Consider the following 13903-nt stretch of genomic DNA (forward strand, 5'->3'; position numbering starts at 1 on the left):
ATTTTTAATCAGGGAAATCATATAATTTTGTGAGATGAATTCAGTTGAATTTTTAGGATTTGGTTTAACTTGTATTATATTCAAGTTTAGCCTTAGATTCAACAGGCAAACATTATTTAGATAAACGTCTAAGTTGTGGTGAATCACCTAGACATCATTAGAGTAGCCGCGTATTCAAAATTATCCAAATAATCCTGCCCACTAAACTTAATACAAAACTTTTGATCTAATCAGTTAGGATTAATAAGGGGTAACTTTAGTTAGTTCTACTAAATAAATGCACCAGATAGAAGTCATATCTGTTAGGATCGGTTGAGCTAGAGGGATGGGGGGTGAATGGCTCACTTCGTTTTCTTGATCTTAGATTTTTCACAGCGGAAGTTTGAAGCCAATGCTAACTCAGGTATTTACTTGGTATCCACCTCCTCAAGGAGCTGACTAATCCAAGGATTCACGCCACTCACCATACTTCCACTATCCAAAAACCCTCCTTCTCGGAAACACACCGAAGGTGGAGAAACCTTACAACACTATCAACAGTCCCTCTCCAAAAGAAACAGATCACACTCACTACAATCAAGAAGAGAGAAGTATTACAAACTTGAAGTAGCTTCTTCCTTGTGCGTGAGATTTAAGAACATGGAGAGGTTGAGCGCTTGAACTTTAAACTCTTGAGAAATCTTGAGCGCTTGAAAGCTTTTTGACACCCAAGCAATAGAACAGTATTTTTGTTGTGTTCTTCTCTACGTTTTTCTTCTTTCTTTCAGTGTTTTAAACGTCGAGAAAACTAGCCGTTTCTCACTCTGCCGTCACCGTGGATCGATTGAGATTATGTCCCAATCGATTCACAAGTATCCGTTTGGAGCCATCACGTCAAGATCAACGGCACAGATTCTTCCATTTACCTTGGATCGATTTGGGGAAGATTTTGAATTGATCCAGACACCTGCTCGCGAAATCGCAGCTTTGTGAATCAATCGGCCGATCGATTCAATCCCTTGAATCGATCGGCTGATCGATTCAGAACGATTCTGTGCTTCGCACAGAATGTTCATGGATCGATCGGCTGATCGATTCAGTACCTTGAATCGATCGGCTGATCGATCCAGACGCATTCTATGCTGCGCAGAACCTTACCAATCGATCAGTCAATCGATTGACTTACCTTCAATCGATCGGCTGATCTATTCAGAGGCAATCTGCCGCACAACCATGTCTGAATCGATTTACCAGTCGATCTCTGATAGTGAGCCTAACACACACATAATCTTGTGACTTGCAGGAGCTTCTCTTGTCAAGAATCCGGTCCCCGACCTTCTTGGAATTCTCTTGCCTTGCATCTGGTCTTCTGACCCGCAAGAGCTCTTTCTGTCAAGAATTCAGTCCTTGACCTTCTTGGACTTCTCTTGCATCTGGTCTTCTGACCTGCAAGAAACTCCTCCTGCAAACTCACAATGCATGTTAGTTCAACCGTATTAACCTAAACTTAAATAATTGTCAACACATTGAAACTTCCAGGGCATGATTGCACCAACAATCTCCCCCTTTTTGATGTTTGACAATCTATTTAAGTTTAGGCTAGTTTCCAATACAATGATAAATAATGATTGTAGCTTGCTGAAATAATAATTGCATAATTGCAGTAAGCTTGATTTTAATTTACTGAGATAAGCATAAGCAATAAGCTACTGAGATAAGCATAAGCAATAAGCATGAACTTCAACATAGATCTCCCCCTTTGTCAAAAATCAAAAGCAAATAACTCCCCCTCAATAAGTGCACAAAGCAAATATGATAAATACGAGGAGTGCTCCCCCTAAAACACACATATATCAACAGAACATAACAACACTGAAATGTAGAACCAAAAGGAGAGCTTAGCATAAAAGTATATCATACATTCAAAATGAAAGAAAGTTCACAAAAGGGACTCCAGAACAACCATTCATACAACAAATAAAAACATATCATACAGGAACATAAAACTCGATAAGCTCGTCTCTTGGAGGAGTGGGATCAGGGAATGTCAAAACTATTAATCAGGACATCGGCGTTGCGCCGATCGAAGCGCGACTCCATAGTATAGTACCATGGGCCGAGGGTTTGGTCTTCCGGTTGAGAGGAATGAGCCATTGTCTGAGCGGATGAAATCAAAAAAGGACGAAAGAGGATAAAAGGAAGAAGATGGCAACGGAACAGTACCTCGAGGACGAAAACTTGGGAAAGAAATGCAAAGAAAATGTCGGGAACCAAAGATAGAGCAGAGGAAGAGCCTTACAGAGAAGGAGGATCGAAGGAAGAACGCCGGAGATCGTCGGAAAGCAGAAGAACAGGATCGCCGGAGTGCTGAGAAGGAAGAAGCGGGAGGCACGCGACAGCAGAATTGAGGCGAAGGAAAGAAGAGAAAGAAGAGAAGGCTTTATAGGGTAGAGCCCGAGCAGTCTCCACCGTTGGATCTAGGTCGCGAGAATCGGAGCACGCATCGCGCCGTTCATTTCGAACCGCCTCGATCCCATCAGAGCACCACGCCGCCGCCGTACAATGACGGCAGCACCGCCACGTGGCATTCAGCCATTGGAACGCATTTAATGAGCGCGTGCTCGACCTTAATGATGGAGATTGGTGAAAACTTCGAAGAGATGCTGAGGAAGATGGGCGTTGACTAGCGTTTTGGCTACCCCCCCTTATTCCGAGCGGACGGTAGTTGCAGGAAGCCACTCGGCTCAACTGATGGTCCAGTTAGTCGGACTAATTGCCTCCTTCAACTAGACTTGAAGGGGAGGCAAGTGATCCGGCGGTAAGAACAGGGACCCCCCTCAGAGGGAAGTCAACGCCACGTGGAAGTCAAAGGGTTGAATGGCCGACCGGAGAAGGGGAGACCGGGAGGCCGAACGGGGTCTCATTGGAGTCAAAGGCACCCGGCAAGGAGTCAGGGTTCCGACGCTCATGTTGAACAGGGTCGTATGGCCGAGCGGGTGGCCCGCTCAGCTGAAGGCATAAAGTATCAATACTGCGAACAGTCCACAGAGCACACTACTGGGAATCTCCCGAGCGGACCAGCACGTATGGCCGGCCGGACGTGGGGGGACTGCCGACCGGCCGGGCACTCAGTAGGGAGTAGAACGAGAAAAGGACAAGGGAACATCTTCTGACAGCGGGCAGGTTCGATGAGTAGGCCATACGCAGGATCTTCTGACAGAGGGTTCCGTTGTCCCATCAGAGACGTGCTCGGACTGTAGCAGTATGGTGTCAGGTAAGCTTGTCTGACATGCCCATACTGAAGTATGGGCTGAGGACACGTACTCGCCTCGATATGTGTGCGTGAGCCTCTTCACAACTCTATATAAAGGGCCTCACACTTCATTGGAGGTACGCGTTCTTTGATATTCGAAGTCACCCCTTTTGTTGTCCACTTGCCTGATTTGAGCGTCGGAGGGTCGTCACCGGGAATCCCTTCCCGTCCCGACTTCTTCGCAGGTTCGCCGGAGCTCCGTGTGACCGGTCGGGGATCTACGTCAGCAACGAGGAGAGCACCTCGTGCCCAGCGTCCGTTAATTCAGCGTTCAGACAGGATCAGCACAGATACGCAAGGTTACGTGATTACACGCGTTCATAACTACTATTCATTTATACTACTGTTTGCTCTACTTAACTAGATTACTGACCTGAACGTTTGAATATCTATACCTGGGACCTCTGCTCTAACCTGAATGCTAACATTCTTTTTGATCATTAAAACACTTTGGAGTCAATTTTTTGGACAGCTAAAAATTTCCATTTAGTCAATAACAGAAGTATTCGTTGCCTACTCAGCTTTTAGACCACATCGATACTCTTTGTTGAAATCCGCTTTTCCATAATCTCCAAGGTATTTTGTCCCCTTGCATCTATAAATATTAGGGCTTCCATGTGAGTTTTAAGGAATGTTATAACTGCTTTCATATGTCAAAGTCCTTACTAGTGGACGTTAATGTCATAAAAAATGTGGAACCGTCATATCAGTGGCCCCCTAGAGCCGATCTTATGGATATGGAGGGAGGTAAATGCAGGTACACAGGTGGAAAGTGCATAGCGGAGACGTTAACCCCAGGCAGTGACACTTCGGGGATCGACCCCTGGATCTTTCAGTCACAGAACTATGCACTCTCCATATGTGCTATGGTGGATGTTAATGTCATCGTGGCATTGAACGTGTTCAAGTTTTCTGCCTTTCTTTATAAAAAAAAATAAAAAATAAAATATTATTTATTAAAAAAATATCTTAGAATCAACAAATAAAATTTGTATGCCATATGGACCTATAAAATTTTTTATATATTTATTTAAAAATTTTAAAATCAACAAATAAAATTGTATGCCGCCATATTGATCTCTATTTTTAAAAATATATTTATTTAATATGATTTAATTTTAAAATGATTGAATAAATTATAAGATCTATAAATAATGAATATTAATGTTAAAAATAACATGAATAAAAAAGATATATTGTTATAATGAGTATGTGACAGTCAGTGACGGATTTAGGAAGAGCGGAGGTGTGCTTGAGCATCCCCTTACTTCCAGAAAATTTCATCAGTATACTGCAGTCCGAGGGGCAGCGAGAAGTAAGACAAATTTTAGCTCCCTTTTTTAAATATTCTCTTTTCTTTTTGTCTGGATCCGTCATTGGTGACAATTAATCCCAAACTTTTTTTTAATCTAAGTGATGGATAGTATAATGAAAATAGATTATAAATACCCTTAAATAGATATATACTTCTTGAAAGAGAATTGATCTTCTTCTATTCGCTTTTAGTACTTTTAGGGTTTTTCATTTTATTTTATTAATATTTTATTGTTTAAGGTATTATGATGATTTAAATATCGAAAATGTCTCGTCAGATAACTCCGATACAGGAGAAGGGCCTTATTGAAAAACTTAACACAGAAATTTTTTACGGAAGCTTCCGTAACTAATTAGGATAAATTAAAACGTATGAAACTCATTCAAATGACTAATATTTTTAAATTTAAATTTCACTGAAGAAAAAATCTCACACAATTAAAATTTAAATCTTAAAATTTTTAATTATCCATTAAAAAATCTAATCATCGTACTATTATCCCGGGCTTAAAAATTTCGTCCATAATCTCAAATGACGTGGCTGATTTCCGCTGCATCAATCACCTGATGTATATTTTTAATCTTATCGAGGCCGTTAAAATGAGACAACAGACATATTTCTATCACTTTCTTTTCATATTCTATTCGTCTTCTTTAATTGTTTTTTCCCACATTCTACAAATGTGACGTGCGTGTCTTTTTTAAAGTTAAAATCAGCTTCTAGATTTTTCTTAAAAAATGAAATTTATATTTCAAAATTTATGAGGTTCTTCGTGCGCAGTATGATGCGTGCAAGTCAAGTCGCACTCCCATACTTGCTATATTCGTAGCGTTTTACCTTCACGGACTGGATCAGCTGGTTAGGTACCTACAATTTGTCAATGAAATCATAGAGTCGAAGGTCACCAGTTACACTCGGGGATAAAATCCTAGTCTACTGTGCCAAAAATTCCTTCGACCTCCAGTCACCTATCCTACCCAGCATTAATCATGATTTACTCCCTCTGAAATCTTATGGGGGCGAGACCAAGGGACCGCTAGGGTGATGGTTCCACCTTTTACCTATATTCGTAGCGTTTTCCTTAAATTATTTTTAAATTATGCGGGGAAAATTCTAACCCAACGTGGCAAAACAGTTTGCAAAAAGCCACGTCCATATTATAATATTAGTCACGTTGTGTATCTTTGGACGATTAGTCAATGCGCTAAAATTTTGGAACTTATTTGTTAATTGACTAAGTGCTTGCCTTTTCTTGTTCATTCAATGATACACCGCCACGTGGAATAGTTATTGTTAAACACGCAATTAATTCTGCATATTTTTAAATCATACGATTAATTATTTGACCGTTATTCATTTTTTTAGTTGATATCTAACCTATCCGGATAAATCATGGCTCATTAATTCAGTATTCTTAGTTTAATTATCCACTAAAAAATTAATTCATTCATTAGATTCTAGAAAACATGTAATATTGCCCCGGACAGTAATTAATTTTTTTATAATTATATATTGTTGCTTTAACTTGTGATCAGAGATGGTTTTGGTTTAACGTTCAGCTATCAAGTTTTTAATTAATGCTATGTTTTTTTTTTGGAAAAAATATTATTTTATTTATTAGAATTGAATAATTTCTTTTTTCTGTAGATAATCTGCCCTGTCTGTGATAAACTGAGCATCGGTGTCCAACCTATTACACCAACTGCAGGAAAGACTTGCACTATTCGAAGGTATGTTGTGGGCTCTATGCATTCGACCAATGACTACTCGAATATTAACGTACTGTGTCCTGGACAGAACACACAAAAAAACTTTCGCATACACATGGAGGTCGTAAATGTCACCGGAATGGCTAAACGAGTGCTTGTACGGCACTTTAGGGAAGGATGATGCATTTGGGTCCCACTCCTTGAAATTTGATGAAATCACATTTTCGCCCTAAAAAAAAATCACAAACTCGTGAAACCCGATTTATTATTTATTTAAAGCAATTTATAGAAATTAAAATGCCACTATTGATGCTTGTATATCGATACGTGCTTTATAATTTAAAAGTAAAATGTGTGATATAAATATTAGAAATTTTAGGTACTAAATTAGATTTTTAATTTTATAAATTGATATGAATTAAATAAATCATTTTTGTACAGTGAAAGAGAAGGGCGTCAGGGCGACGCCGTTCTCGTTCCAAACCCGTCGCCTTCGCGCACGCTATAAATGAGCACGGCGCTGCCCTTCTCCCTCTCCGTACCTTGTCCGTCCACCAATCCATCGATCGAGCAGTTCCGGGTCGGTGTAGAAGCTGAAGTGATGGCGAGCTCTCAGACGACCTGCGTCCCGGTGATGCCTTCGGCGGCGTCTTCTGGATCTAAGAGAACGCGCATGCACCGCCTCATCGAGGAGGAGGGCATCGTGCTGATGCCGGGGATCTTCGACGCCCTATCCGCCGCCGTCCTGCAGAGCTCGGGATTCAAGGCTGGATTTGTCTCCGGATACGCCGTCTCCGCTTCCCGCCTCGGCATGCCGGACATCGGCCTCCTCACGTATGCTTTCGCCCTTCCCTTGCTTCGATTCATTTTTTTTCTTCTTTTTTCTGAATTACAATTTGGGCCCTTTGTTTGCAATTTCTATTCGGATTTTGGAATTTTAGGCCGCCGGAGATGGCTGATGTTGCTCGAGCAATTTGCGCTGCGGCTCCTAACGTTGCGTTCATTGTTGATGCTGGTAATCATCTTTTCGCCTCATTTTGTCTGCATTATGAACCCTCTTTTAGTACTGGTAAAGTAAATATGACTGATCTGTGGTAAAGAACAATGGCGATGGTTTATTTTGAAGCTGGCATTTTGTTTGAAAACTATTAAATTGTAGTGTCTTTTACCTATATGTTTTTGCGACAGAGATTCGGGGAACTATTTGGTGAAAATTTGACTCGTTTTTGTCAGCATTTTGATCCAAACTCTGGGTTTGGGATATGAAAATTTTCCCTATATCATTATTTTTTCTGTTTTTTAAACTGGAATCCTAATTTTTCTATTTGAGTTGTCAAAAATCTAATGAAATCAAGTATATTTTATTATTTTATCTGATTGCTCTTTGTTTGCTTCTGATTTAACTGGTTCTTTCCTTTTCCTTTTTTTAATACTAGTTTTTTGTTGCCCTAGGAACAGGAGCTGAACATTTCCCACACTACAAAAGCAAATGATTTATCTCATAAAAAATGGAAATTGACCACGATTAATGCTTGTTTTGTTAAATTATTGTCACATATGATGATCTGTAGAAGTCCTATAAATCAACATGACCAAAAGATTATGATAGTAATCCGCATGAATTCTACTTATTGATCTAGAACATACTGTGTACCTTACTCAACTACATTAACATCTTAACTATTCCTTTCAAATTTTCAATTTGCTTCTCAATTTTGATCTGACCCAATGTAAGCTGTTGATTATCTTTTCAACAAAAATTCTATTATGTTTCGGATGAACATTTCTTTAGCTGCCAAAAGGAAATGAATCCTAATTGCAAGGGACCAGTTGTTACCCATAACTTTGATATTATATGGTTTTTCTGGACCATAAAGAAACTACAAATGTTCGAACAGCTCATTTTGGGTGTACCAACAAGATGTGATTTTGCAAGAGGTTTGTAGGTTTCTTGATTTGATTGATGTGAAACTTTATAGTGTAGAGTCGAATGCTCAAAGACGATAGTTTATCTATTACAGAATTTTCAAAGATGATTAACTTTATATTGTATGTTCTTGATTAATAATGCTCAGTTTAACTTTATATATAAACTTTGATATATTTTACTATGTTTTTCTTTAATACATTTATTAAATTTTATCTAACATCTGTTATAACCTTGTATAGTCATTGAGATATAATCCTTATGGTTCTTCAAACGGCTCTGCTGCAGATACAGGAGGTGGAAACGCTCTCAATGTTCAAAGGACTGTTAAAGACATAATTGGTACTGGTGCTGCTGGTTTGTTCCTTGAGGTACACGAACAATTCTTGTTTCCTTCATTCTTTGCAGTTGATTTGGTTCTCAACTTCAGAATGAACTTTATTCCTACTTTTTTGCATTTGCATGATTTCTAGGATCAAGTTTGGCCAAAGAAGTGTGGTATGAGATCAATCTTAATTCCCTTGCTTTGCTCTAGCTTAGTTTCTCCTCCTTCAAAACTCTTTCTTACCTAATTTCCTTTCCCTTCTGGCAATCAGGACATATGCAAGGAAAACAGGTAATTTGCTGCACAACTGCATCCGATAAATATTTAAGTTATCATAATTTTATGTTTCTGCCTGTTGTTGTATTGTTCTTAGGTGATACCAGCTGAGGAACATGCAGCCAAGATAGCAGCCGCTCGAGAAGCTATTGGCGATGCTGATTTTTTCCTTATCGCTCGTACTGATGCTCGTGCAACTGCTGGTGGTTTAAACGAAGCAATTGCGCGGGCAAACCTCTACATGGAGGTACAAATCAGTTGTTCATCGTTGCTAATTTCCCCTTCAATACCACGAATAAGTCATTACTCGTCATGAGTAAGTAACTTTGTGCAGGCAGGGGCAGATGCTTGCTTCGTCGAGGCACCGCGGAGCGACGACGAGCTGAGGGAGGTATGCAAGCGCACAAATGGCTTCAGAGCAGCCAACATGCTCGAAGGCGGGTTCACGCCGTTGCACACGCCCCAGGAGCTCAAGGAGATGGGCTTCCATCTCATTGTGCATTCCACCACCGCTGTCTACGCTTCTGCTCGCGCCTTGATCGACATCTTGAAAGTAATGAAGGACGATGGAACCAGCCGAGATCATCTCCACAAGCTCACCACGTTCGACGAGTTCAACAGTTTGATCGAGTTGAAGAAATACAACGAGACCGGTGCTCGGTTTGAAAAATTCAAAATCCCTTCCAACTGAATCCATAGACGCGACCTGTTTGTTATACTGTAAAGTGGTCACCTCGTGTATGTATTGTCTTATAAATAAAAGACCTGTAAGTGTTCGATCGATTAATCAATTCAGGTTAGACATTTCCATCGTGGCTATCGATGTTCCTAACTGGTCCTTTAAACCACTTCCTCGCGTCCACAACCCACCACAACATCACCAGGCCCAAGCAGATGGCCAGTGCGACAGGGGCATAGTTGAAGGTGTTCCAATCGATCGGATAGAACGTCGGCAGCAGGAACACAGAGCAAGTGTAGCAGATCCACAGGAACGCCACCAGGCAAACGGGTCTGCTTGCCCTTCCCAGATAGAACGGACCCGGCTTGAAGTTCTTCTCTGCCATGACCATCCTCGCGAAGATCGGAACCGCATACCCACCGACCCATCCGATGGTACAGATCGACGTGATGGCCGTGAACACCACGTTCACTTTGAGGATGGGCAGCCCGAGGAGACAGCAAAGGGCCGCGCACAGCCACACTGCGTTGGCCGGTACCTTGTGCTTCGGGTGTATTTTCCTCCATACCGATGACAACGGAATTCCCTTGTCCCTCGACAGTGCATACACCTGCAATTGCAAAACAATGATTTCCATGATCGGAGTGCAGATGATGTAGTCATTCTTACCACTCTAGCAGCGCTGGTGGTGATCGAAAGTCCGCCGAAGAAAAACGACCCCCAAATGACGAAGAGCAGAGCAATCGCTCCGGCGGAGTTGTGGAACCTCCCGTGAAACGCGTCGTAAAGAATCTGCGCCGGCACAAACGTTCCGGCAGTCTCATTGCCAGTATCATACAAGTAGTCGAAGTTCTACATCGAGGATTCTTCTCTTATTAATATACATGACATTGACACAGGATGAGAGTTTTGAAATATTAGATAGAACCTGAATGCTGAAAGTGAGGGCTAAGATGTACGCCCAGCCGAACACCGAGATGATGCCGATGCTCGACAGAATGGCTATCGGTCCGTTTTTGTCAGCGCCTTTGGTTTCCTCGGTTAGATGGGCAGCAGCGTCGTATCCATAGAGGGAATACTGACTGACAAGGACCGATAAGACGACGGCGTAGGCTTTGCTGTGTATCCCCGTTGAGTCAGGGGATGTTTCAAAATGGGAGAAGACATAAGACGCAGGCTGAGTAGTGAGAGAGACGAGGGGAAGCATGATAACTATAACAGAGCCACCGATCACCTGCGCTGTCGCTCACCAGCAAAATTTAGCAACGAAGCTTGATCAGTAATGAAAAGTGATGAACATTACATCACCTGCCACCAGATTGAGACGATGTCGATCAGTGCGATGACTTCCAATGCAAATGTGTTGAGCACTGCCCATATGATTGTCAGGCCAATGTACATAGCGAGAAAGACGCCTCGGGGAGCAAGATAACCGCCGCCCCTGTTCGTCCCGGTGCATAATAGAATGATGCTCTGCAGCACCTGTGAACCTGCGAATGCCTGAGTGCCGATTCCGGCGATGAGTCCGATGGCTTCCAGCCAAGCACAGCACCACGAGGCAAAGGGACCCCAAACGGGGCCTGCTAAATGAGCAGCCCAGAAGTATAGAGAACCTGTGGTCTGTTGATAATTTTTAAGATTAATCTGATGATTTACCCTGAATCTGAAAACGTTTCTTACTGATGTGATCCCTCTGGATCTTTAAAGCTAATTACCAAGCACGCAATTTTTTAGATGTCAGAGCGGCAGGCGCTTACGGGGAAAGAGGAGCAGATCTCGGCCATGGCGACGCCGACGAACCAGGTGAAGAAGGAGACGACGACCCAGCCCCACACCAGACTCGCGGGACCCGCGTACAGCAAGCTCGAGCCGTACAGCGGCGTGATACCGGTGAACAGCGTCATGGTCGAGAACGATATCGCCAGCGTCTTGAACAGCGTCTGCACAATCGGAGAAGAGAAAAGATTAGATTTTGAAGGAGAAGATGAAAAGAAAAGACTCACCATCTCTCTCCTGAGCTCCTGCTTGTAGCCGAGCTCATTGAGCCGCTTTTCCCCTGAATCCATCTCCACCATTTTTCCTGCCTCTTCTTCCTCCTCCTCCTCCTCCTCCTCCTCTCAGATTCTCGGATGGAGGAAGCTTAATTGTCTCCTTTTCTTATGCAGTGAATGGGAACGCAGGGCCGTCGGTTGACTCTTCAAATCGCAAGTGAACAAAGCGACGCAAAAGGGAAGAAAACGGCAGCGAAAGGGAAACAAAATAGTCAAAGCTGGCTGGTTGCGTCCTGGCTCGTGCTTTTAGAAAGAATTCACACTCTTCGTAGTACATTTATGTTATGATTTATTGGTAAAGGACAGCTCAACCATGAATCGGAGTTTCCCAGTTTATATGAATTTGACTGGAACAGAAAGAAATAAGGGCCATTGCGTTTATTCGTGGAAGTCGTCGATGCTCAATTGGAATCTTTCCAATTAATGTGAAACTCCACTGACTGACAGCTGCTGGAAATCAGAGAAGTATCTATTAAAAATGGGCATAACCAGATGAATTATGTACTAAGAAATTTGATTAATTTATTAAATTAGTTAGTTAGAATCAGAGAACTTATCTTTTATTAAAAAGGGAAATTAGCAAGTTTTTTTCTCCCCCTCATTCGTTTAAAACTTCCATTGCTATATATATATATATATATATATATTAAAAAAATAGATTAATTAAGGAGTAATTTGTTTAATTTCTCGTGGGATCAGATTATCATCAGTTAAGGGAATGACTCCTTAACCCTTGATTTACTATATATAAAGACCCTTCTTAACTTATATTTTGATGACCGGATATATCTCATAAGGCATCAAAGGAAGATACGACTATTTATTTCAAAAAATCTTCAACGAATTTTTTTCTCTATCAAAACGATGTTAACCATTACTTATATTCCACAAAATAGTGCTTCAGAAATAGAACGATAGACTCATGATCCCATTGAAAGACATCACAACCATTGAGGAAAAAACGATTCAAATTCCAATCAAATCAAGGTAATAGAAAGTTCCAACTAATGAGAATTTTAGTATATTCATTGAAAAAATAATTAATCAAGTCAGATAACGTTAAATCTGGGGCGATTAGTTTGATTCATAAATATTTTCTATCGACCGAGAGAGTAAATCGGGAAGAGCTTGTGACGGGCAGCCCAAAAACCTAGTATTCATTGGTTACGCGTCCCATTTGAAGGAAAAGTCCTTATAAATACAATGTAATTAGGAATCAATCGTAGGTACCCAATTAAGCACCCTTCTACTGCACCATAACTCCGAGAATACTAACTTTCACCAACTAACACTATTGTTACGTGAAACATTATACTAATTAGTTAGATACATTGACTGTGAAGACCTGATTTTGGACATGATGATAGACACTAGTTGAGATACCTTTGAAGGTTAAGTTACGTTCGACTCCTAAAAATCTTAATACCATAAAAATTAAACCCAATTTTATGATTACTTTGTGTCATGTGTAGGTTTGAATCTTAGGGATTTCGGATGTTGGGTCTAGTTACTCATATGTTTCTTCTATGCCCTTCATTATGAGAATTTAATGCGTCACATATTAACTTTATGTGTTTTAACTTTTTATTCTAGCTATATCTATGTTTTTCTTGGTTTTTAACAAGATGACTTAGTGAGTTATAGGTTAAAATTTATGTCTATGTTTCTTGTGATTTTATCATGATAACATAATAAGTCATGTATTAATCCTTTTATGTAACTTGGACTTATTCTACCATGCCTATATTTCATGTGCTAAGTTGTAATGGTATGGTGATTTTTCACCTAGTTATTTTAATGAATACCCCTCCATCTACTTGTAACTTTCACCTAGCCATGATCTTCCACCTAGCCTTTTTAATGAATGATCCTCCATCTACTTGTAACTTCCATCTAGTCATGACCTTTTTCAACTAACCTTTTTAATGAATGACTCTCCATCTACTTGTAACTTCCATCTAGCGATGACCTTTCACCTAGCCTTTTTAATAAATGACCCTCCATCTAGCCATCTCTTCATATGCCTTGGCCACCCCTTCATTCCTATAAATAGCCAATGCACTGTCTTCCAAATAGACACTTAAATCTTTGTGCAAATTTCTACACAAGTTCTTAGCCCAAGTTCCGATTATCAAGTGCAAGTTCAAGTTTCGTAAAATTTCTGTCCAAACCCGAAGAAGTTTCTGACCAGGTAAGTGGACTTTTCATTTCGAGTATAGCTGCGAAATGTGTTTACATTTTATCATTTTATATTACAAATTCATTTCTTTTTATTTCAAGATGCACTGTTATGATTCAAGTTAGATATGGTAGAGGGAATTTTCGAAAA

General features: G+C 40.7%; 2 protein-coding genes across 3 annotated transcripts; one reads left to right on the forward strand and one right to left on the reverse strand.

Annotated features, from left to right (window-relative positions):
* The first annotated feature begins 6791 nt into the window (after positions 1–6791).
* LOC121971993 (carboxyvinyl-carboxyphosphonate phosphorylmutase, chloroplastic-like) lies at positions 6792–9652 on the forward strand. The gene is made up of 7 exons (XM_042523557.1): positions 6792–7150; positions 7258–7331; positions 8532–8614; positions 8717–8741; positions 8840–8859; positions 8942–9091; positions 9179–9652. Exons 1-7 carry the CDS (start codon positions 6825–6827, stop codon positions 9533–9535), a joined length of 1035 nt encoding a protein of 344 aa, XP_042379491.1. The 5' UTR covers positions 6792–6824; the 3' UTR covers positions 9536–9652.
* LOC121971991 (amino-acid permease BAT1 homolog) lies at positions 9642–11763 on the reverse strand. 2 transcript variants are annotated; one of them, XM_042523556.1, is made up of 6 exons: positions 11527–11762; positions 11281–11463; positions 10832–11143; positions 10452–10757; positions 10193–10375; positions 9642–10133 (listed from the first exon to the last, which is right to left on the reverse strand). In XM_042523556.1, the coding sequence occupies exons 1-6, from the start codon at positions 11596–11598 to the stop codon at positions 9642–9644; spliced, it is 1548 nt and encodes a 515-aa protein (XP_042379490.1). In that variant the 5' UTR covers positions 11599–11762. The 2 variants fall into 2 exon arrangements, with proteins under 2 accessions (XP_042379490.1, XP_042379489.1); XM_042523555.1 differs by having other exon boundaries at positions 11281–11763.
* Between the last annotated feature and the right edge of the window lie 2140 nt (positions 11764–13903).

The sequence above is a fragment of the Zingiber officinale genome, chromosome 4A (assembly GCF_018446385.1).
Source record: "Zingiber officinale cultivar Zhangliang chromosome 4A, Zo_v1.1, whole genome shotgun sequence".
Lineage (NCBI taxonomy): Eukaryota > Viridiplantae > Streptophyta > Magnoliopsida > Zingiberales > Zingiberaceae > Zingiber > Zingiber officinale.

Coding starts and splice junctions, on each gene's coding strand:
- LOC121971991 (XM_042523555.1), bottom strand. CDS start 11,598: ATGGTGGAGATGGATTCAGGGGAAAAGCGGCTCAATGAGCTCGGCTAC. Junction 11,144..11,280: donor AGATCTGCTCCTCTTTCCCC/GTAAGCGCCTGC, acceptor AATTATCAACAG/ACCACAGGTTCTCTATACTT. Junction 10,758..10,831: donor TCGTCTCAATCTGGTGGCAG/GTGATGTAATGT, acceptor GCGACAGCGCAG/GTGATCGGTGGCTCTGTTAT.
- LOC121971993 (XM_042523557.1), top strand. CDS start 6,825: ATGAGCACGGCGCTGCCCTTCTCCCTCTCCGTACCTTGTCCGTCCACC. Junction 8,742..8,839: donor AGTTTGGCCAAAGAAGTGTG/GTATGAGATCAA, acceptor TCTGGCAATCAG/GACATATGCAAGGAAAACAG. Junction 8,860..8,941: donor GACATATGCAAGGAAAACAG/GTAATTTGCTGC, acceptor TATTGTTCTTAG/GTGATACCAGCTGAGGAACA.